Below are 23,787 nucleotides of genomic sequence, written 5' to 3'. Positions count from 1 at the left end.
TCTCCTGCAATGCTGCTTGGTGAAATATAAGCCCCGTTTACAATGGAAATGTATGACACTTGTACTTTGAGTTCTTATTTCTTAATACCATGAGATATAATACAGTTGTCTTAGCGACATGTTGTGTCCTTTACTCCCTTGCATTCCTTTCCAGGTAAGATTGTCAGAAGCTTGCGGAATAGGAGCTAGTCCAAATTGCAGTGTGAAAACTCAGGCACTTTATTAAAAGCATATGAAACCTCACTTCTCTGTATCTCTCCTCTTGCCATCAGGATTTAGGATCTTCCACAGATGGTTGCAAAGCTTCCGAGGATCTCTCTCTGCAGCATGAGTTTGTGATGTCCTGCAGAGTGGTGTTTTCCTAACCCTTCACAGGATGAGATCCTGCCCTAGACCAGTGCTGGGCAGCTAGGAGACAGCACACACAGTAGCTGTAGTAGAAACCTGCTCTGTGCTGTGCCCTTCTGCTACCCTGGAGGATAGTCACCTGTCTCCCATTTCTCGTCTCTTAGTCCTAATGGATACCTGGTATCCCAGAGTGAAAACACACCAATAGTTCCGCAGCTATTTTTTCTTTGGAGCTGCCCAGCAAAATGATTCCCTGAAGGAGGAGATATCTCCCAACTGCCCATTTTCTCTCTTCATCCGTAGTAGGCAATGACAGAGCTCATGCATTTCATCTGCATAACTGTATTCTGCCTCCTCACTTTTACTGTTGTTCGTCCTACGCTCTCCTGCTGGTTATATGTTTTCTGCCCCCAGTTTAATGCCCTTAGGTATTGCACGAATAACAGCAAGCAGATGCTGCAAATACTCTGCTGTGGAACTGGTAACACTACTTAAACAGCAACAACAACTCTTCAGTTTTCTTTGCTCTCTGCTGCAGTGCTAGAAGAGAAGTAATGCATTAAAAATATCATGTATCCCATGAGAACACCGAGATGTCTTTTTCTAGAAAATAAAGCCTTTAAAAAACAGATTCCAAATTAACTGAGCAGGCTACAGAGTGAAAAAAAAGACGAAGGAGTTTTCCTAAGTGCTAGGAATTCTTCAAACAGGGGAAGAGGACAAAAATGTATGTAAAGCCAAAGTTGCTATAGAAAGAGCAACACTGAAAAATTCATTGTAGCCTTCTATGGGGTCATTGACATTCTAACCTCTTAGCAATTAATAAATCCTGGAATGATTGTCACAATGAATTGATAGGATACATAGTTGTCCAGCCAAATTAGGATAATTTCAGTGATTACAAGTTATTTTAATACGTATACGTAATTTATTGGTAAAGATCACAGTGAATCTAGAAACAGTGTGACAGTGGGTGAAATAGGGGAGACTAGGAGACAATGAGTCAAGCTCTCATGGCTCTTGAGCTACAGCAGAAGGTTTAATAACTGTTTACCAGATTTAGAGGGTTGATTTCCAGATGAATTGGTACGCCTGTACTGGGCTGGAAACAGTGTGCATTAAACACTGATACTTCATCACAGCCTGCCTCCTCTTAGCTTCCTCACAGTTTGGGAGGGAGTCTGGCTCAATCCTGTTTGGAATCAGTATAATATGATTCAATGGGGGTAGAGGTGAGGCAGCCTAAGAAAGGCTGAAGGATTGTCATTAATTTCTAAAAGGTATTAAAGAGACACAGGCACTATCAATAAACCACAATATAAAAAGTTTTATAGATTTTATATTTAGATATTAAAGCTTTACAGAGTCATATGATTAAGACAGATACAAGCTTTTAAGAAATACCTTTGGTATATAATTTTCCCTTCTGCATTTCGTCAGTCATGAGCATTATCTACAGTAGGGCTATGACGCATAAAAAATAACATGTTAATAAAATGACAAGAGAGGTTTAAGAGTTACATAAAAACTCCATGCTGGCTATGTTTGTTTGATGTGTATCCTATCATATGTCACCCATGTAGTTTGTTTCAACCATATTTCATGACTCTTTGGTAGCAAATAAGAAGAAGAGTAGTAGTATACAAAAAAAAGGAAAGTACATGGATAATTCATTAATGTTTAAGATGGAGGAAAATGGCTCATTTTATTAAAAAAGGAAAACCTCAATTTATTATGAAATAATATTTATTTACAGGTATTTTACATTTTTAGAAAATAATACAATTGTACTTTAAAATGCTTCATTTATTTTTATTACTTATCGGCTTGTACAAAAGAAGCAAAGACACTGTCTTCTTGTTCTAGCAGGACCTCAGGCTTGTCATATTCCAAAATAACCCCTCTCTTCATTACAATAACCAAATCTGCATTGAGAATAGTGTGCACGCGGTGCTGAAAAACAAATAAACAAAACGCCAGTTCAGTGTATCTATCAAATATATTCCAGGATAAGACAGATTTCCAGAAGTTAATTGTCCTGTCAAGTTCAAGTTTGATTCAGGCTACTTATGGTACTTTTCATCCTAATTTACTGTGCCAATACTGCTGATAAATATACAGACCACGAGCCACGTGGATATTCAAGTACCTAAATTGCACATAGGTTTTTGAGTATGAATCGTCATATGAGTTCAGACTACAATGTCCCTAGCCCAGTCCTGCCCCCAAGCGTTGCCACAAGAAGGTAGCCAGGAAGAGCGGGAACAGGGCAAGCGAGTGCAGTACTGCATGTGGGTACTCTCCCAGTCCTGGACTAGGTCTAGATCAGGGGGGTTCCTGAGCTTGGTGTGGTTTGTCTGTTTGTAAAACTGGATAGATGTCTCTTCTAAGACCTTGCACACATCTTCTCTTGAGCTTTCATGAAACGTTTTGCATCCACATCCTTTGGAAAAGATTTTTTCCTGGCTTGCTCCCCACTGCGTGAACAAGTATCCCCTTTTGTATGCTCTGGGCCTTGCTGCTCAGAGCTTGATCTGATGCCTTTTCCCCCTGGCCTCATGATTTTGCAGACCTCTCTCACGTGTCCTTATGTTGTCCTTCCGCCAGGCAGAAGAGGCCTAGCCTACTCAGCTGCTCCCCTTAAGGAGCAGTTCCACACCTCTGATCACCCTTGCGCTTCTCAACATTTTTTAGTTGTAACGTGTCATTCTGGGGATGAGAAGACTGGAACTACACACAATATTCAAGATATGTGCGAACTATGGACTTATACAGTGGAATGATGTTTTCTTTTCTGTTCTCTACCCTTTTCCTAGTAAGCCCTAACATTTGATTAATTTATTTTATTAGGAAGAAACCTCCCCAGTTTTTTCCACAGTAAATACTGAAAATAATTAATTTAGCTTTTCTGCAATACCGTTATCTTTCCTGAGCATTCCTTTCACATATCGATCATCAAATGGCCCCACAAATTGACAGCCTTCTTGCTCCCGGTGTGTTTCAGGGATTCATTATTAGTTTTGATGGCTTCCAGAAGCTGCGCTCATACTTTTTTTTTTTTTGGCCTGCCTTATTGCATTTTCACATATAACGTGCCAGAACTTATGATCATTTCTGTTTTCTTTATTTGGCTATGAGTTCCGCTTTTACAAGAATGCCTTCTTGTTTCTAATAGTCTTTTTTATTTGTTTAGCCACACCAGCTTCTTTCTATCCTTTCTCAAGCCTTTCCTAATAAATAGCATGCATTGGCCCTGGAATTTTTGAATAAAATCCTTCAATAATTTCCATGATCCCCGTAGATTCAATTTTCTTCACTTCCTCTTTTTGCTTTTCTTTTCCCCCACTTATTTTTGCATTTTGTTTTTAGCAAGCCTCCTCATTTTTACAGAATTCCACTTTTTAAAGTTGAGTGTAACTGCATTGGATTTTTTGGGTCTGCATTACTCCTGCAGGGATATTTAATCTCAGAATACTGTGGTCTCTGTTACACAGTCACTCTTCACCCATAAGATTCCTAATCAGATCTTAGGCACCCTCAGTACCAGAACAACTCTTGTATTTCCTTCTATGGCTTCCTAGCCAGATGTTCCATGAACTAATCACTGATGGCATCTACAAATCTCATCTCTGCTGCAGTCCTTCTGTGACATTTATCCAGTCCACAGGTAGGGGGAGGGGACTGAAATATCACATTCCAGTTGTACTTGCTGCCCTTCTTGTCTGATCTCTTTCAGTATAACACAATCAATGCTGCCATTCTGGTAAAGTAACATAGATGATAATACAGACCCAGTACCATACTCTTGCTATTCTTCCTAAGCAAAAATTAGGAATATATGGCTTCCTGGGCAGGGGGGAACAGAACCCAAACTACTACCCAACCCCCCCCCCCAACCCACATTATGTTTCTATTACAGAGTGTTTTGAATACAAACCCACCTGCTGCAAACCATATTTACCCTTCGAAGTAAAAACATTCAAAGTAAGTTTATTCCAAAATGCTGTTTGTTTGAACTGTGCAGTCCAAAACTCACTAAGAGAGTGAAAGACTAATAAAACTTTCTCACCCTATCCCCAAACTGAAAAAGATACATAAATAAAAAATGCAGTGCAACTCAGAATTTTCATGCAAAGACATCAGGGAATTTCATGCTTATGATTCCTTTGCTTTTTTTATAACGACACACTGAACGGATACCATAAGATAAATCACGTTTTCTGTTACACATTTGCTAGGTGAAAATAAAAAGATGCTGTAAGATTCCTGAGCATAGATTTCTTGACTTGTGTTTAATTTTTAAATGTTAAGAAGCATAATGACTTTATTTCACCTCCCTGAAATATGTGTATTTTTAGAAATTAGAGGACTGAAAGATACGTATTGCTTCTGACATATCTGTTGAGCCAACTGCTTTGATTCAGGTCAAATCTCTTTCATAAACTTTTTTTTTTATAGATACTTGAGATCTTTGTATAATCACTTCAAGAATATGCAAACTTAAATTCAATCACTGTCAACAGGGATGGAATGTTTATTTTTAAAAGTTAGTAAGATTCCCATTTATTTGTTTAAATTCTGAAACATAATTGCTTTATCCAGTGGCAGAACTATCACACAATTTTACTTGTCCTTAGTTAAATGATTACTGTAGCTTGATGAAACTTATTCTTAGATTTCACAGTAGTCAGTCATATTATATTTTAAATTAGCCTAAAATGGGTAACAGAAAATAGACTGCCTACTTATATTACATGCCTTTACCCACAATCAGACTCAGCATCACATTTAAGAAGCTGTTGTTATGTATTTAAATAAGAAAGTAGTTTAAAATGGAAAAGAAAGCTTACACTTAAACACCGCATTAAAAAAAGATTAATGGCCAAATTAACACATTTATTAACAATGACAAGAATTGACTAATGTGGCATTTCTGATTCTTGTTTGCATTAGAACGGCAGGAGAGACTGTACTTACTGCTATTGTAACCACAGTACGGTCAGCAAACGCAGTCATGACTACCTTCTGGAGTATGTTCTCCTATGTAAAGAAAAACATTTGTTGCTTTTCAAACAACCGAAGTTACATGATAGACACACAGACTAAGAAAGCTTAGGTAACCACTGATAAATCCATGCTTTTATTGATCCTTTGTTGCAGAAATGAAAAATTAACTACATGTCAGAACTAAGTCAGAGCCTGGTCTCGTTAGACAGCCCTGCTCACTCCTGCCACCCCCACTGCCTCTGGGCTTCGGTGCACATGAGAGCTGTGCTCCAGCTCCCAAACCCCTGCTACCCTGACCTCAGTTTTACAGTGAGGAAATCAAAGGTGAATTCAGGGTGCTGCCGGGCTGCCTGCATGCTGGTGCCTCTGCGGTGCGTTCTTCACCCTGCTGGAAGCCCAGGAATGTCCCAGCACACTGGGGACATCTAACGCTAAGGGGTGGCAGGGATAAGCAAGGGAGTGTGCTGTACCTGGCATATTTAACAGTGGAGATGATATTTAAGATAGTCTTAACATACAACACTCACTCAACAAGTACTCATCCTTTGCTATTCAGGAAACGTTCTTGAGTACCAAACTGCCTAGAAATGTCACTAGCCCAGATAGCCTTTATTTGCTATTATCTGTTCTTTAGGTATGTGTCTCAAGGGAGGAACTATATCCTCAGTGTGTCAAAATGCAAAATGTTTTAACTGGGCTGCGTACAGCATAATTCCCAACGTTACTGACACCCAACACACTAACATTTTACAGAACTAAAAATCGTAGCCCCCAATTATATTCTTTATTCATAGAATGAAGAAGACTGAAACATTTCTCATAACAACGTAACAGAAAAAAAATCCTAAGAATGTACTGTTCTATTTGGCTAAAATCCAGTCAGTGCAATATTATTGTGTGGTTTAACCTCTGTCTAGCAATTTCAGGCAATTAATGCAATAATCCAGTATGTCTTTTCTATGTCTGTTTATTTCCTTGACTCTACTTTCAAGCCTTCTAACTTCCTGACTTGTCCTGTCCACCATGCTGGGCAAATTTGTCTGCTTGCCAATTTACCCTTCACTGACCATCCCAGCTGACCTTCCAAAGCTTTGTTTACTTTAGGAAATCAAACTGGCAATGAAAATAACATGCTTCATTCTCCTAATGCAAGCAATGCTGGAATAACTATTAAACCCCTAGTAAAATGATTTAAAAGCTCTTTAGATTAGTTAGCAATGACTCACAACTACCTGGACTTGTAAACACGTCTGCACTAAATATGGTGTAAACATATTACAGAGTAGATAGAATTGCTTTCGACCTTTTTCTTCGCATATTTGCAGTTGTCTCCCCCCTCAAGAAAGCAAGAAATCAGAAACACTCCAAACTCACTGTTGCCATGTCAATAGATGCTGTGGCTTCATCCATGATGAAGATGCTCGTCTTCCGCACAAAAGCCCTTGCTAGGCAGAACAGCTGTCTTTGGCCCTGGCTAAAATTTTCACCCCCTTCTGTGACTATAGCATCTGGAAATGATATAGCAAAAACAATATTTATGGGGGGGGTTGTATGAGAGGGTCAGATCAGAGTAGAGGATATGCTTGGAAAATAATGACTCGCTTTCAGCATAAAGATTTTCAAAGTAACATTACCTAGGTTTACAGCTGCTGGTGACCCAATTTTGCCTGTTTATTTCCATTGTTCAAAACAACCAGTACTTCTGTCTCACTGTATTTTTTATATCTATTAGACATCAAAGTAGCTAAGGATGTTTAAGAGCGAGTTTCTCTGGAACACGTGCAGTCTAGGACGCTGCATCCCCCTGTCAAAGTGGCATCCATCATTTCTTTACCCTAAGGCTTTACCACTTTTAAGGTTTTGGGATTTGTGTGTTTTTTTTTTTCTTCCCCATGGCCAAATGATTCACACCTTTAAGCTTTTGAAATCTTCCTCCCTGGACACGGCTATTGGAAAATACAGACGTACATATTCTAGATAACACCTGACTTCTTTACACCTTATTTGAATTCACAAGACCCGTAAACCTCAATGCTTCATAACGAAGACATACTGAAATAAAAAAATAATTTTACCATTGACTTGAATAGAAACAGAATTTTGCCCCACAGGTGCAGTTGCTAAGGGAGTTGGATGGATATAGGACCTTTGCCTGCATGCAAGTACTTTTTGTCACCTTCCATAAACCTAAAAAGCTTTTTCTTCAGCAACTACCTTTTTAATAAATAGCAAACATGAAATGTTGTGAACACCGGAGGCAATCTTCTCAAAAAGCAAGTCTTATTACCTAGGCCCCCAGGGAGCGCTTTCACCACGTGCTTGAGCTGTGCTATTTCCAATGCTTCCCACAGCATGCTGTCAGTGCACTTCTTCTCAGGGTCCAAGTTAAACCTACAGTTATGTGTGATTCAAGAATATCAGTCAATATAAACTTCTGCAATGTATTTCTTCTTTCAGTGTGCTTAGAAACAAACTTGCAAATAATCAGAATCCTATGCTGAAGATCTGGGCCTGATTCTGACCTATCATAGGTATAAATCCACTGAATTTTGCAGACTGGTCAACATTTATACCAATGTGATTAAGAACAAAATTTGACTCTTTCAGTTGAGCAGAATGGGAAAAGCTTCCTGTTTTGCAGATATTTTTGCGGTTTTAGAATTTATTTTGTTCTGAATAAAGTAAAGAAATTCTCATGTTTTACTAGAAAAAGCTCTGCAGAAAAAAAGCTGTGAATATATCAGTTTAAATTAACATCTTTTTTTAACAAAGGCCAAAATTCTACCACCTCTCCTTCTAGATCCAATGTTTCTTTGTTCTTTACTGCTATAGAAATGCTAAGCAGAACAATAAAGCTTCATACTGAATTATGAAATGCAAGTCTCACTACAACTGAACAAATCTTGGATTTATGAACAGATGAATGTTATTTTAGCTTGCTGTAGCCCAGAAATGATAGCAAAAAATGTGAATCTCATCTCATATTAATATATAGAATGATAATCAGAAATAAAAGATTCAATGGTGCCTAACACTTTTTATTTTTACTTTTTACTCCTACTGTATGTGCTGTGAATGACTGATGCTGGCCTACATAAATTTTTAATAGGTTAATTAATAAAACAAAGGTACACAGTCACCTCATCTTCTAACATGAATGAATCATGCTCTGTTCAGGCAAGTTCAGGAGATAATCTTGGGATCTGTATTAGTGTGGAGTCAGCAAACCACAGAAGGCTGTATCATTTTCAGTGAACTCTAATGACTTTTATGTAGAAACTGTAACTGCAGGTAATGTAACTCTGCACTGAGGATTGTACTGCTCCTTTCTAAGGTAAATGCCACTGACATAGGGAAGGACATTTGTTGGAGACTGTGGAGCTTTTTGCCACTGTTTCTACTGCATCATGCTCTCAGAGAAAGAAGATTCTCACAGATATTCTCACAGATGAAAGAACATCTCAAAGACTAGAAGAGGAACGCGGATAAAGGCTCCAGGATAAAACACCCCAGACCTCCCCCAATACTTCTCAAATTGTTCTGCTTCCTCTTTTCTACATTAATTTTTTAGTCTGCATTTTTTCCACCTCATTTTTTAAGGCAGACAGATGAAAACAGATGTAGGAAGAAGAAGATTTCAAGAAGTTCTGGGTGGTTATGGGTATTTGATCAGTGAGCTAAACTGATTACTCGATCCTGGAGGAATAAATAGTGACTTTCCCTACTTCCCAGGCATGGGATGCCTTTTGCCAACAGCGTGCTGACCAGGCTCAGGCACTGGGAAGGTGCAGTCTGGCAGGGGTGGGTAAAAGGCACAGACAGAAAGCAGTGATCCCCCCTACTCCAACTGAGGAGACTGGAATGAACAGTTTGCTATCAGCAGTTCCATAAAAGTCATTATACGATATAATTCTAATATACGATGGCATATAAGTCATTACATGTTTTTTATTGCTGGTGCTTAATGCTTACCGGATTGTTCCGCTGAATAAAATAGGATCTTGGAGAATGATTGACAGCCTGGATCTCAACGTCTGTAAGGGGAGCTTAGCGATATCTATACCATCAATGATAATCCTTCCTATTCAAAAGAAAATTGATAGTCTGCTAGACTGTTTATGACGCCACACAGCTGCTGGCAAAGACATGGCTCGCTTTCAGCTTGCAATACAGTACAGCAGGAACATAAACTGCATATCCTCTTATTCACTAATGAAACAAGTTTTGGTTAAGCAGCAAGCACAATTGTCTTGAGACTATTGTCCTTCCGCCTCAGCTGGGAGGAATACAAAGAATACCTGTAATATTTTATGAATGATTAGACACACTACTTCTCTGCTTGACCATTACAAACATCTATCAAACAAGAAGGTAAGAGGTTAGTTCAACGAGGGACTAGTTACCAAGGGGAACAAGCGTTTCAAAAAGCCAAATTACCGTTGAGCACTTTGAAATTTTATCTCCAAGTACAACTGTCTGGCTCTGTGTAACGGCCCTGTGGGCGATGTGGCTGGGAAACTGAGGCTAAAAGTTTTTGAGATGCACAGGAAGGCATCCGTGAGGCACAGGGACATGGCACACATAGCAGGAAATATGGCAGGAAATTCCAGGGCAGCAGGCCAAACTGCAATCCCCAGTTGCTGAGTTTTTCTGGGCCCAGTGGGTCCTATCTGTGCCTTGTGCCTTCACTGTACTTGAACACCTTCCCCTTTTACGGTTTGCTCCTACTATTGTGCTTTAACAGCACAAAAGGACTTTTGCTCCTTTCAAGTAGAATTTTTATTGATCCAGCTATCAATGGCACAGCTGTTAGGTGACAGATGATATCACGTTTAAACAAGGCCAGAGAGTGTGTCCTGCAGAGTCAAAGATTGCACTTCAAAGCTGCTGCTGTTAAGGAAAGGACTATCAAAGCACCTTCAGGAGCTACGCTTGACCGATATGCAAAAGCATAACCTTACCCTCAAAAGTGTCAACCATTCTGAAAAATGCAAGAGAGAAAGAGGATTTTCCACTGCCTGTTCGGCCGCAGATCCCAATCTGTGACAGAGAAAGCAGATGAACATCAGGTGAGCGGAAGCAGATAATGTATTTGACACTTAAGATGAGTGGATGGAGGAGCTGTTCTGATCCTCATGATCCTTATGTCCTCCTGACAGTTCAGTCAAACTGAACTGGACACAACAATCCCTAAGTTCACTCCTTGTCTCAGGGGTCTGAGCATTTAGGAATAAATCGAGGCCAGTCCTGTATACAGGAACAATAGGAGAGTGGCATGATGGGAATAAAGGCAAGAGAGCCACACGGGAATGATGGAAAGTAGGTCTAACACAGTAAGGGGTCACTGTCGCTTCTTTTGGCACTTCTGTCAGCAAGGCACTGGGATACTGAGAAGTGGTGTGTAGTTCTAACTTCTCACTCTAATGCATGCCTAAACACATCAAACTAAGAAACCTGCAGACTCCTTTCTAGTGCACTACATTCTTTTAGAGAAAAAATTCTGTAATTCAGTCACCAAAACTATGGTATGTTTTTCCAACTTTGTGATTTTTACGATGTGCTAGTCTAAAGAGCTTCTCAGAGTCACTGCAGTTCTTTACCTTTTGTCCTGGAGAGATGTGGGCATTAACATGCTTTAGCACTGGCTTTAAGTTGCTGTCATATCGGACACTGAGATTCTGGATTTGGATCTCCCCTCTGTCTGGCCAGTTCTGGGGAATCTGTGAGGAAGCTGTACCAGGAGTACAGGGAGGAAAAAAAAAGAACCCCAAACAAAAAATCAACCCTCTCATAATAAATTAATCAGCTCATTAAGTGATTTACTATGTTTTTCATGGTAATACACTGCAAAATCATAAAAATTTCAGCAAGCTCTTTCTGCACGCTGCACAAAACTGCACTTACAAAGGAGCCCTTCGTAATTTTCAGCTTCTGTTTTGAGAAGGCCATTGATTCTTTTCACTGCACCCAGCTGGATCTCCATGTCAGCCAGGTTACGAACCATCCAATTCAGGTAGTTAGACACCTGATGTAAAGCAAATACACTACTAAATTCCAGGTTTTTAGTAGTTTGCAACATTTGACCAGCATGCAGTTTATATTCCTCCATAGTAACACTTGTTCAGCCTTAATAAGCTGAAGTTGTGAATGAACTGTATGGTACACATCAACAGGGTGACAACAATGACTAAAGGTTAAATTTTGTAACTGCAGTGCACAGACACTTTCTACTATGGAGATCTGAGCTACACCAACAGGAAAGAGGGAGAGGAACAGTAAAGACAGGTGAAAAGACATCAGCTTGGTAACTTAAGGTTTGACAGTCTAGAATGATGTACTGGGGCATAATTACAATTGATGCACTGAAAAAATATTCTTCACAATGAAAGACAATATAAGAAATACGATGCAACTTGGCCATGTTTTGTTGACATATTTGAACTAACACTTCAAAGAACATTTTATCTAAAGACTGAAGAAAGCATACACTCAAATATGTCAACCATTGAATGCGAACTGAAGTTAACACGTGGTTTCAGCGATGTTACAGTACCCACTATAGATGTACAGACACCTTCGATCTTCCTGTTCATCTTTGTGCCCTGAAGAATTGCAAAAAAATGTTTGGGAGAGACAAAAAGGGTCCTGAGATTCTTACCATAAGAGCATAGGTTAATCCCAAGCCTACAAGTCCTGAAGAGAGTTTACTATACAGGCAACTGGTAATAGAAGTGACAGCTGCTATGAGTACCACACATGCTCCAATGTACTCCTGAAGGAATATGAATAAGCTTCATCACTATAAGTCCAACAAATGATTAAAACATTCTCAAACTTTGCATACCAAATCACAAACCCATTGCACAGTTTGAAATGCAGGCAGAAAACACCACATAAGTCCATACAGACCCTGCCTAGGAACCCATTCTCATTGCCTTTAGCGTGGCTGTGCTGTTTGGAAACGCTGTTGTACACAGGAGTGGTACCAACACTTCTAATCTTCTTCTGGAGAAGTCAACACAGATATCTTAAGCATGTAATGGAGGTGGCTGAAACTGCGCAGCTGATGTTCCCTGGGGTAGGAGGGAAATGCTCATGTGATCCCCTCTGTGAGCGGATCCTCTCTGCAGCTGATGGTTGACTGCTGGGAGGCACTGCAGTTGCTACCATCCATATTTGTTCAAACAAGCTGTTCTTGCACAACATGTATCTATTAGTCGGACTGTGTCCACCCATGATGGGCTTTTGCTGCTTTAATTTAAATCATTAGTGATTTGACTTCCCACAGACAAGTCTTTGAGTAAATATGTAACAGACGAGAAAATGAACTCTGTAGGAGGGAAATTGTCACTCGTCTGTGTTTGTACTGTTTGGTGATACAGGCAACGATCAGAATTAGGGACTTCAGATGGTCTAGGACTGAACATATAAAAGGGTAATAACATTTTATTTAAGTCATACTCAATATCTGAATTTAAGTAGCAAAAGGTACCAGCTACAATAGAGTCCAAAATGGAGGTATAGAGTGTGACGTGAAATATGAGTTAACATACACTTAGCACATATAAAAGGAGCCCATGTTACCACAAAGTACCAGTTACCATGGTACTACACCTGTATCTAACAAAGCCTGATACAAATATCATCATCCACAGTATAAAATTCCTTGATTTGCTTCTAAAGGAATTATTCTTAATAAATAATTTCTCATGCCAGGCCACTTTACAGAGCACTCTAAGGAAACAGGCATCTGAATATCTTTGGCATTCTTCAGAGGACCCAAAACAGGCACCAACCTGTCTATGTCCTTCTGCTAAAGAGAGCTTCCAAGATGTTGCAACGTTCCTGGGGAGCCACAAGGCAAAGGCCTGCTGACACTGACTAACACAGTCCCATAAAGGCATCCTGGCTGGCGGCACAGCTCAACCAGCTCTGATCACTCTTCACACACAGAGGAGCCAATGTGACCTATAAAAACTATTCTTGTCTTGGAGAAACAGCTGCAGGCTATGGGGAAAATTCGTACTCCATTCAGTTTCCAGGATGGGTTGGGCATGTGTTCATTACAGACAAAGAAATATAGACATAAAGGGTAAAGGTATAGCTTTAAAACCCAGCTAAGGCTGGATAACTGTCGGATGCCTCATCACATTGCTTGGAATGAAGTCAAAATTCACTGTGTATACCCAAACATAATGTACTTGCCATGCGGACTTCCAGCCAGCGATTGGCAGCTGTAAGGAAAAGGGAAGCGATGTTGTTGGAATCTGTGTATTCGAGAAGTTTTTGTCGAAATTTGGCTTCATACCTAAAAAAAAAAAAAAAAAAAGAAAAAGAAAAAGAAAAAAAAAGGGTCAGGGCTTGGGGTCTTTGAAAAACGAAAAGTAAAATTTAATTTCTGGGTGTATATGCTCATGGGCAGCTTGACGCAGGGTTCAAATCAGCCTATCAATAGTTCAGAGTGACATCATCTTTAGACTTGTATTATTCACATGCAAACTGTATTTGTAAAGTATCTTCAGGAGTAAATGGATGTTATTGCATTGATGAAACTCTGTGTGGGACTTCTGGATCACACTGGGCATTTTGTAAACGTATTTTATTACATGGTAACTCTGAGAGACAAATCTGAAACTAAAAAAATTAAAAATATATATGAGAAAGAAATAATACATGCATGTACTTGTGAAAAGAAATATTCGTACTGCAGAATGCAGTTCCTCTTCTCACTTAATCATATAAGCTCAAATTTTAAAATTTATGTTACTGTAGTGCCTAGAAACTGTAATAATTTATAAAGTATAAATTCAAAGTACCTCCAGTCATGCGAACTCCAGTGTTCTGTTTGTCCTTATCACTAAACAAATGGAGCACTTTGAAAAACAAAAGTCCAAGCACATGGTGCAACAAATTCCCTGCTACACCTATTCAGACCAGGGTCTTGGCAAGCATGCAAGTCAGCCAGTCACCCCTTTCAGCTGGGCATATTTATTTGCATAGGTATAAATTAATGTGATGTTAGTAATAAAGTGTATCAATAATTATGTCTAATAATAAAGGAGAAGTTTGGCACAAAAGCCTTTTCCAGGGTAGTAACAGAAGCTTGAAGGCCTGAAGAACTAGTTTAAGCACCCAAAACTTGCCTTTTTTCCCCCTTTATTACATTAGCAAGTTTAACAAACTTGCTAATCTCCCTCTATAAAACTTTGCCCTATTTATATCCTTAGCTATTATGGTTGCAACAAGCACTACTTATTTATAAACTCAGGTCTCCTTTTACTGATACGAGAGAAAGATATGACAATGTTTTGTTTATGTGTTCAGTTTTGGGCTCCTCACTACAAGAAGGACATGGAGGTGCTGGACCGTGTCCAGAGAAGGGCAACTAAGCTGATGAAGGGTCCAGAGCACAAGTCCTATGAGGAGCGGCTGAGGGAACTGGGACTCTTTAGCCTGGAGAAGAGGAGGCTGAGGGGAGACCTGACTGCGCTCTCCAACTACCTGAAAGGAGGTTGTAGTGAGGTGGGTGTTGGTCTCTTCTCCCAAGTAACATGCGGTAGGACGAGAGGAAACGGCCTCAAGTTGCGCCAGGGGAGGTATAGATTGGATATTAGGAAAAATATCCAAAAGGGTTGTCAAGCATTGGAACAGGCTACCAGGGAAGTGGTCCCTGGAGAGATGTGTAGATATGGTGCTTAGGGACATGGTTTAGTAGTGGACTTGGCAGTGCTAGGTTAATGGCTGGACTTGATGATCTTGGAGGTCTTTTCCAACCTAAACGATTCTATGATTCTAATTATGAAGTACATGGCTTAGAGAAGCTTTCAAATTTGTTCACTGCAGAGTATCTTAATCCTTCTTCTGAGTATAGTATAATAAAATTATGACTTTACATAAATCATTTATGCTTTTAAGGAAAAGAAATAAGTGCCACTTTGTGGAAATAATTTAGCTGTTCACAACTTAGCCATGTGCCAAGACATGGACCTGTTGGAGCGGGTCCAGAGGGCGGCCACAAAGATGATCAGGGGGATGGAACTCCTCTCCTATGAGGACAGGCTGACAGAGTTGGGGTTGTTCAGCCTGGAGAAGAGAAGGCTCTGGGGAGACCTTATCGTGGCCTTTCAGTACTTAAAGGGGGCTTGTAAGAAAGATGGGGACAGACTTTTTAGTAGGCCTGTAGTGACAAGACAAGGGGGAATGGTTTTAAACTGAAAGAGGGTAAATTCAGACTAGATAGAAGGAAGAAATGTTTCATGATGAGAGTGGTGAAACCCCGGACCAGGTTTCCCAGAGAGGTGGTAGATGCCCCATCCCTGGAAACATTCCAGGTCAGGTTGGATGGGGCTCTGAGCAACCTGATCTAGTTGAAGATGTCCCTGCCCATGGCAGGGGGGTTGGACTAGATGGCCTTTAAAGGTCCCTTCCAACCCAAACCATTCTGTGATTCTATGATAAGAGATGTCTGCTGTGTGCAATGAAGAAGGGCCTGGGCTGGCTCTGAGCGCGTTGGTGTGTTTGCATAGCCTAGAATGGTTGTTCCTGAAAGCGAGCATTAGCGTCACGCAGCGTCAGAGCTAGTGAGTCCTGCCTTTCCTCAGGACTAATTACCCTCAGTGCCCTACCATACGGAGATGGCTGTTCTGCTTCTGGAAACAATTCAGTCACATTTAATTTTCATATCTGTATACCATGAGGCATTATGCGATGCAGATATGCCTTAGAAGATGTGAGGTATGCATCATGAGTCAGTCATGCATATGCACGTGGAATGGGAATGCAGACAAAGTTACCACTGTTGGTGGAGTACTGCAGAAATATCAGAATTTCTCTTCAGAAAGTGTCCCCAGATTACCAGGCCTCCCAGAATACAGACCAGTCTTTGCAGAAGTCTTCACATTTACATTTTATTGATTATTTAGCACCAACGCTATCTGAAGTGCCAGATAGCAAATTATAAATCAGGCCAGAGCATCTGCTGAAGGTGTATTTATAGCTGCAGCAGTAGCTGTCTTTCTGATCTCCCCCTGGATTTTTTGTACATTTCTTTCCTTACGCATTCTGAGAAAGCGGAGGACGGAGAGTTACCCAGGGTAAGGGCACTCCAGGAACAACGGACACCTCCTAACATTATGACGGGATTCCTGAATTAGTCTTATTTTTAGGGATGCTCAAGCTAGCAAGTCTAATCTCCACTACTCCTGCTAAATGTTAGGCAGCTGAAAAGCTACACAGTCCTAAAAATAGCTAGGTTACCAGCTGATGCGGGAGGCTGGCAGGCAGATGGAATACAGAACTTACTAACACACATGGCTGTTGGGTCAGACACACGTCAGTTACTGCAGGATTTAAGGAAAAGGAGGCACAAAACGCAATTCTTTGACAGAGGAATTCATTTCAAGGTGACAGGAAGAATCAAGAGGGAACGCTCCAAATGACTGAAAATATTAGCTAGATGGCATTGAATATTATTTATAGTATCAACACCTGAAAATATACAGCCATAATACTCTAAAGATCCTCTTGATCAAGTAGAACATATGGATAAATGAGAAAAGCAATAATTAAAAGAGAAATTGAATTTCATTAAAACTGAACATAGATATAGCTACAAACTAGAGAACGCTGTTGGCACTTAACGAATTAAATATCCAATAACAGTAATTAATAATGGAAAATACTATGCTGTTCTACCACTCTTCGGGAAGCTACCTTCAGTCAAAAAGAAACAAACTCTTGAATTGGTTGTTCTTTCATTAAGCTATTTAGATCCTATTTAGAATAGTTTAAGAAAAGTTAACTTTGTGCATTACTTCTATTAAAAAATTAACTTAATAGGTTAGGGGGAATAAGCACTACCGTTTCAAAGACGGAATAGTAACAGTAATAATTAACTGAGAAAACGTGTAGACATCTAGATGAGATGGGTGTGGAAGACAGTTGACCGCATTTGAGTCAACTGGGAAAAGACAAGAATAGCACTAGCGTGGGGAAAGCAGCCGGTCAGCTCAGCAGTAGTTTTATTGGTACCTCTACTAGTATCAGTGTGACTGCCATTTTTGTAACACAGATACACAACCCAGGCACGTTATCAGGTATTCCTGGGCTGCTCTCCCGTGAGCTTATGTGGACGGAAAAATGAATCAAAACAGATGATGAAAGACTTTGTCTCCAGCTTGTGTATTTTCAAAATCAGTATAAACAACCACATTTTCAGCTAGCAATCTGAAAAATAACTTAGGGTGCTATTGTACCCTCTGAAGTCACTAGCATGCACAGTTTATCTTACCAGGACATTGACTCATACACAAATTACTCTGGCATAACAAGTTAGTGCATATTAGTTGTTCCATAGAAACTGTCCAAGCGCATGGTCTGCCACACTGCACGCTGTGGTAATTGCAAGCTAATTTAGCTTCTTAAATCACATTTGCCCACAAGTTTTTTTTTAGGCTGCGTGCAAGTGTATGGAGAGTTACCGCAAGGCAGCTGACACACATTAGCTTGTTTTTCTACAGTAACTCCTTCACACGCAAAATGCTTAAAGTTCTTCAATGTTTTGGAGTTCCCCCTTACCAGTGTTTTGGGGACTCTGGATTTTCCAGGTGACTCAAATTACAATTACTTATAACTGCACAATTGCAGTACGGAATCAGAGAGAGATATTCAAAAGCGAGGTAATGTAAGTTTCTTAAAAAACTATACCTGAAGGCTCGGATCGTGGTAAGACCTTCAACAGTCTCTGAAAAATGGGAGAGTAATGGTAGTTGAGTGCTGTCATCCAGCTGCTGCAGGTCCCTGGGGAGGGTTACGAGAAGATTTTTGTAAAAAGCCAGTTTTGTTGTGCAATTATTCTCTTGAAAAAGGCCCAGGGAGTGAAAGGGAATATCGTCACAATAATTATATACGTAAGGTTCAGATAGATTGCAAAGCAGTGCTGCATGTCTCTGAGCGGGCAATGAAGACCCCAGGAGGACTTTTCTTTTAACATTTGAATACAAACAGTGCTGGAGTTCTGAATGGGTCTTTTCCCTTCACTGCCTTCTCTTGTTTCTCCTATATTCCTATTTCTTATACTCAATTGTTTATTCATTTAAACACCATTCTGGCTTTATGCTGAATATAAATTTAATGGGATATTGCAAATAAGAACTCGAGTTAAGCAGAAAGCAAAATGCAACTTCCTCTCTATCCCCAGATGACAGCACAACTTCTCACTGAGCTAACAGTATAACTCATACATTCAGTAAAGTAAATGAGAGCCCGCATTTATCATTAGGTTGTGCTTCTCAGTTTCATGTTTAGTCATCAAATCAGTGGAAGCACATGTGGGGTGAAATTCTATTTAGTCTCAGTTCCTTCTAGCAGGAAGTAAGTTGGTTGCAGACTCCCTCTGGATCCATGCACACGTGATGGGATAAATGCATTGCTGCAAACGCTTCTTGAGTGCCACCGGGAGGGAAGCTGTATGACCGTAGAAGGAGAAAAATCACAGATATGGCTAAAATTTTTCAACTTGTTAAAAACTAAAAGGCACCCAGAACAAGAGAGGATGCTCGTGCATGTTAGATCCTTAATGGGCAGCATTCTCCAGCCTCTCCCTGGGTTTACAGATTTCCACTTCCACCTGGATAGGCAGACAGCAGTTTCCCTGTTCTGTCACCACATTTTCTTGGACGTACCCAGCACGCAGACCTTGGGGAGGACAGAATCCATTTGATTTTTTGTATCCTGTGAAGTCTAAGAAACTTTGATCATGGACAAAGACCCTGCTCATACCTCCCAGAAGTTCTGCTTGAAGAGCTGCAGACAAAGGAACTTGTAAAATGACACATTTTCACTATACTGGATTTGGCTCACTTTCAGGGAGGGCCATGGCTTTGGCAGGACCGAATTTAAACATGAAGTTCCCCAGCACTGCAATGCAATCGTGCACTGCAGAAGATGTTTCTATTGCCAGAACGATACTGGTTTATGCTCTTACCGTGACGCGACTCGGAAGTACTTCTGGATGAAGTAACACATGATTGCGAGGGGAACCAGGGCAATGAGAAACATTGGTGTGACGTATGAGATGACGGCAAGAGCAGATACACACAGCAAAGTGGAACGACTCAAGCACTCCAGGGTAGCTGGAATGTGCTGTATAGATAAAGAAGAATAAGCACACACAATCTTCCATAACAGATCAAGTTTAAAACAGCATTATTTCATTTTCCTTTCTCCCACTTACACAAGGCAAAAAAATTTGAGGATTTGAAGCACTAAGCATACAGGTCTGCTTTTGAATTGACTGCTGGGTTTTGGGAAAGTCTGAAGGGATTTCTGTGGGGCTGCTTCACATGTCTGTATTGTGGACCACAACCCTCATGTCAGAGGATTACAGATGGGATGCAATAGATGATTTCAGCGTCTGCATTGATCCTATGAACTGGCAGTGCAGTCTGGGGCAACTACTGATAATTTTAATTTCAGTCATTTCTGTTTTGGGCAACAGCATTTGCCTTTTTTTCATTTCATTTGCTCATATGTGTCAAGTGAATGTGTTTATCCACTTTTAAAAAAAAGTAGATCCTCTTCATTTGGGGATATCACTATTGATCTAATTTCACTTCCCTTTTTTATACAGGGCATCTTAATCACATAAATGGTTTTTCAATGTGCATTTAAGATGAGAAATTCATTCTGAACCTAGAAAACCATGATGCAAATTAATATAGTAGTCAAAATTATAGATCATCAGTAAACTTCATCTAAATGAGTGTATAATAAATGAAAATCCAGTCTTTCGGACTGGGAAAGATAGGATAACTTGGGAGCTTGGATATATTTATTCAGTACCTGGTCGATGGTATTGCAGTCAGCTGAAAATCTGTTCAATATACTTCCCAGCGGTGTTGTTTCAAAAAACCTAAAATGAGACAAGGAATGGGAAAGATTACAATATTGATAGAAGAACAGTTTTAAATTCTTTTTCCTGTCTTCCTTAAGCTAGGTACTGTATCACAGATACAAGCAAATAAATTGACAACCACAGTAAAGTTTGTCATTCTTCCCTGTAACCATGGCTTTCCAATAAAATGGCAGTCTTGACTGTAACCCAAGAACAGCAAGCATGTCCTCAGCTCCCTCTACTGCCTGAGCTATGCAAATCACATGACTAGATTTAAAAAATGCTTTCAGATTTGCAATTGGAGGCCTCTTCAATCCATGAAAAATGCAAACAAAGTTAAATCGCAAGTCTTGCATTTTTCTGGGAATAGAAATGCATAACTAAGAACAACTGTTGGAATAATATATTAAAAGACCTTTCCTTTACATTTGCATATGCAAAATACATACTTCATTATTGCTCTGTAATTGTTAACTGTTCCATAACTCATGTTGAACCTGAAGTCTAATTCTATCCTGAAAAAAAAGTGTTTTTAAAAAAAAAGCTCAGGTTTTCCATGTTTATTATTTCTCCATGATTTCTGGGTCAAATACAGTTAGCTTAAAAATCAGAAGGTATTTTTCCTAATGTTCAGTAACAGCTGCAGGTTTGAATCAAGCTACAACTTTCCTTTCATGCTTTAGAAATAAAAGTTATGCAGGACAACAAAGGCCTTTACCAGTATCTGTGCACCCCAGTGTACCCTAATGATCCTTGTGATGACACTTGTCTAAGCTCATTATCTTTCTTAGGCTTGCACAATCGCTGCCTGACAGTAAATATTTCCAGTGATTAAGATTATGATGCATGCTATGAATGAACCACACAACATATTGATCAATAACTGTGTTTTCTCCCTAATTAAAAACAGCAAAGAGAAATTAAACATGTGAGGAAGTAAATCTCTTAAGTCCCAGTCAGGCAGGAGAGGCATTGACTAGTGTCTAGGAACTCAAGCAGCCATTTTCAAATGGGTACCATTTTCAAAAATTGCTCAGTAGTTTGATACCTGGTGATTTTCAATGACAAATTAAAACATTGTGATTCACAGTCACTTCTTAATAAAAACTGTGCTTAGAAGACTGCCTTGAAGTGAGGAACACAAAATGACTACAATACAATTTGTATTACAATTGGAGCAATACCTCATTGGAGCCAAAATAATTTTATTTAGTAAAGAAGAGTGTAGCTTTTTGGTGACTTTCAAGCCAGTCCACTCCACTGCTATTGATGTGACAAGACATAATACAATCCCGAGACAGCAGAGAATGCTGAAAACTTTTGAATACGGAGAATGGTTGAAATCCTAAGAAACAAAGAAAAAGTAACAAAATTATTTGCTGTACATTATGTTTAAAATTTATTGTAAAAACACAAACACAAGACTCCCTAAATTAAACTGCCAATGATTTTCAACCACCTTAAACCACAATTTATTATCCTTTGGAGAGAGGAGTGTTTGCATGAAAGTAAGAGGATAATTAGGTATTTAAAATCATAGAATACTACAAAAAACCCTGAAAAGATACATTTGATAATTTCATCTGAAGGAAAAAAACATCTTCAAAGCATTTGTTATGGCTTTGCAGTTTTGGTCAAATTTTTTAATAGGAACAGAACATAACAGTTTTTCATTTGAAATACTAATTTCATATTAAAACCCAGCATCAATAAAGCATCTTTTAGAGATGAAAGTGTGACTCCAGTGAAATCACACAGGCACCTCCCAAACAGTAATGTGGATTATTTGTAGGCACTAAATCCTGATAAAGAAAACAATCCCAGTTCTAACAAAATCCCTCCACTACTGCTTTATATATACGGAGTACCCTGCTAGGTAACACTGTGGTCAGTTCCATGTGGAATTCACACAAAAATCAACCAAAAAAGTGTGCTCATCAAAAAAAAAAAAAAAAAAACAACTGTTTCCCATATGTTACAAAACCTGAAAGCGCTACTTGCAGTGAGAATGCAACAGTACAGGAAAAAGAAAAAACCGATGATATCAAAATTACTTTAGAGACCAAGGTCTAGGCATATCAGCTAGATGATGAAAATACAACAAATCTAGCAAAAGGAGAACAAAAACACACAAAACTTAACTTTTAGTTTTATTGCACTGTGTACCCAAAAATGCATTAACCCTCAAAATACTCTGGAGTGGCTCTATTACTAGAAATATAGCACACTGCATACAAATCTTGGAGCAGAGGTTGACAGGGGGAGATCACGACCAGTTAAATCGTAAGAGGAAGGAGAATGAGGCATTGCGTACCTCACAGTGAGAGCAGTTTTTCAGTTCTAGCTCTGTCTTCCCAGAAATGGCATCCGAGGTCCAGCGCGCCAGGCAGTAGTCGATGGCCACCATCACCGTGTGCTTCAGCAGCTGGGACAGAACCAGCAGCGGCAGGAGGAGGATTCCTGCTGCGCTGAGGTACTTGCCACAGGCTCTCCAGGGCATCTTTGCTCTCTGATGCAGCACTGAAGACAGGTTGTCTTCATCATCACTTTCTGTTACTTCTTCTGCGATGTGCATGAAAAAAGTACAGCCACACTGACTTACTCGTACACACCTTGCATAGAGACTGGCAAGGGGCAGCTACAAAACAGGTCATCTTATACAGGATGAAGAGTGGCTTTAAGGTGAAATTACCTGCTCAGGCATGCATGTATTAGCCTGCTAAAGTTAGTAATAATGCATGCTAGAAAGATGCAAAAATCCTCAGCACTAGGTGATCAATGTCTCCAGTCACGTTCTGGCAATTTAAAAGTACTGGCTTGATAAAAATTAATTGCAATTTTTTCCTAGGTAAGACCTTAAACTAAGTATGCTTAGCTACTGACAGGTTTAAGGTCACCCAGCACAGATTATTCAATATTATTCCTCTTCTGTTATCAAACCATGTTCAAGTATAAGAAAAAAACACTTAAAGGTTTGGAGGAAGCTATGACTTCTGAATGCTTGAAATCACTGTAGTCCACAGGTAAAAATCAATGGAATCATTGCAAATCATGACCCACATGAAAAATGACTATTCTCTTGCCAGTTTTAGTTATGTTAATTCATTCTAAAATGATTTAACTGTGAAACAGAAATGTAGTGATACTGGGCTCAAAGGGTGTCCTTTTACCTTCATCCTCTTCATCATCTTTCAGCAGAGCTTCCCGGGAATACATAGTCCTCCGGAGATTTGTTCTTTCCAAAACAGTTTTTCTTTCAATAATAGTCTCCTAAAAAAGGGACAGTTTGTGTGTTTTCAAGCAGAGAATTAACAAAAAAATTACTAGCTGTGACAATACTTGTTTCCAATCAGAATATCAGAGAAAAATAAAAGTGAGACTCTTACAGCAGGCAGTCTTAAGTGACTGATTTGCTACCTCTGTCTAAAACCAAAGGACATAAATTAGATATCTGACGTTAATTTCAGGTTGTCAATCCCAACCCTCCTGGAATCTTAACTTGGACAGATATCCCTGAATTAAAAAGACCTAAAATTAAT

At 39.5% G+C, this 23,787-nt stretch overlaps 1 protein-coding gene across 1 annotated transcript in view; it reads right to left on the bottom strand.

Annotated features, from left to right (window-relative positions):
- Positions 1-1,652: 1,652 nt before the first annotated feature.
- ABCC8 (ATP binding cassette subfamily C member 8) overlaps positions 1,653-23,787 on the bottom strand; it is an 82,951-nt gene continuing 60,816 nt past the window's right edge. The window contains exons 24-39 of the mRNA XM_075163091.1: positions 23,419-23,518; positions 22,563-22,810; positions 21,433-21,593; positions 20,197-20,266; positions 19,340-19,497; positions 18,061-18,153; positions 13,561-13,663; positions 12,014-12,127; positions 11,260-11,380; positions 10,956-11,086; positions 10,317-10,395; positions 9,328-9,436; positions 7,643-7,746; positions 6,730-6,863; positions 5,326-5,388; positions 1,653-2,301 (exon numbers count right to left, since the gene is read on the bottom strand). Coding sequence (XP_075019192.1) covers positions 2,164-2,301; positions 5,326-5,388; positions 6,730-6,863; positions 7,643-7,746; positions 9,328-9,436; positions 10,317-10,395; positions 10,956-11,086; positions 11,260-11,380; positions 12,014-12,127; positions 13,561-13,663; positions 18,061-18,153; positions 19,340-19,497; positions 20,197-20,266; positions 21,433-21,593; positions 22,563-22,810; positions 23,419-23,518 — 1,926 coding nt within the window. The 3' untranslated portion in view covers positions 1,653-2,163. The remainder of the gene's footprint in view (positions 2,302-5,325; positions 5,389-6,729; positions 6,864-7,642; positions 7,747-9,327; positions 9,437-10,316; positions 10,396-10,955; positions 11,087-11,259; positions 11,381-12,013; positions 12,128-13,560; positions 13,664-18,060; positions 18,154-19,339; positions 19,498-20,196; positions 20,267-21,432; positions 21,594-22,562; positions 22,811-23,418; positions 23,519-23,787) is intronic.

Source organism: Calonectris borealis, chromosome 14, assembly GCF_964195595.1.
Source record: "Calonectris borealis chromosome 14, bCalBor7.hap1.2, whole genome shotgun sequence".
NCBI lineage: Eukaryota > Metazoa > Chordata > Aves > Procellariiformes > Procellariidae > Calonectris > Calonectris borealis.
This window is presented reverse-complemented; position numbering and strand designations above follow the sequence as displayed.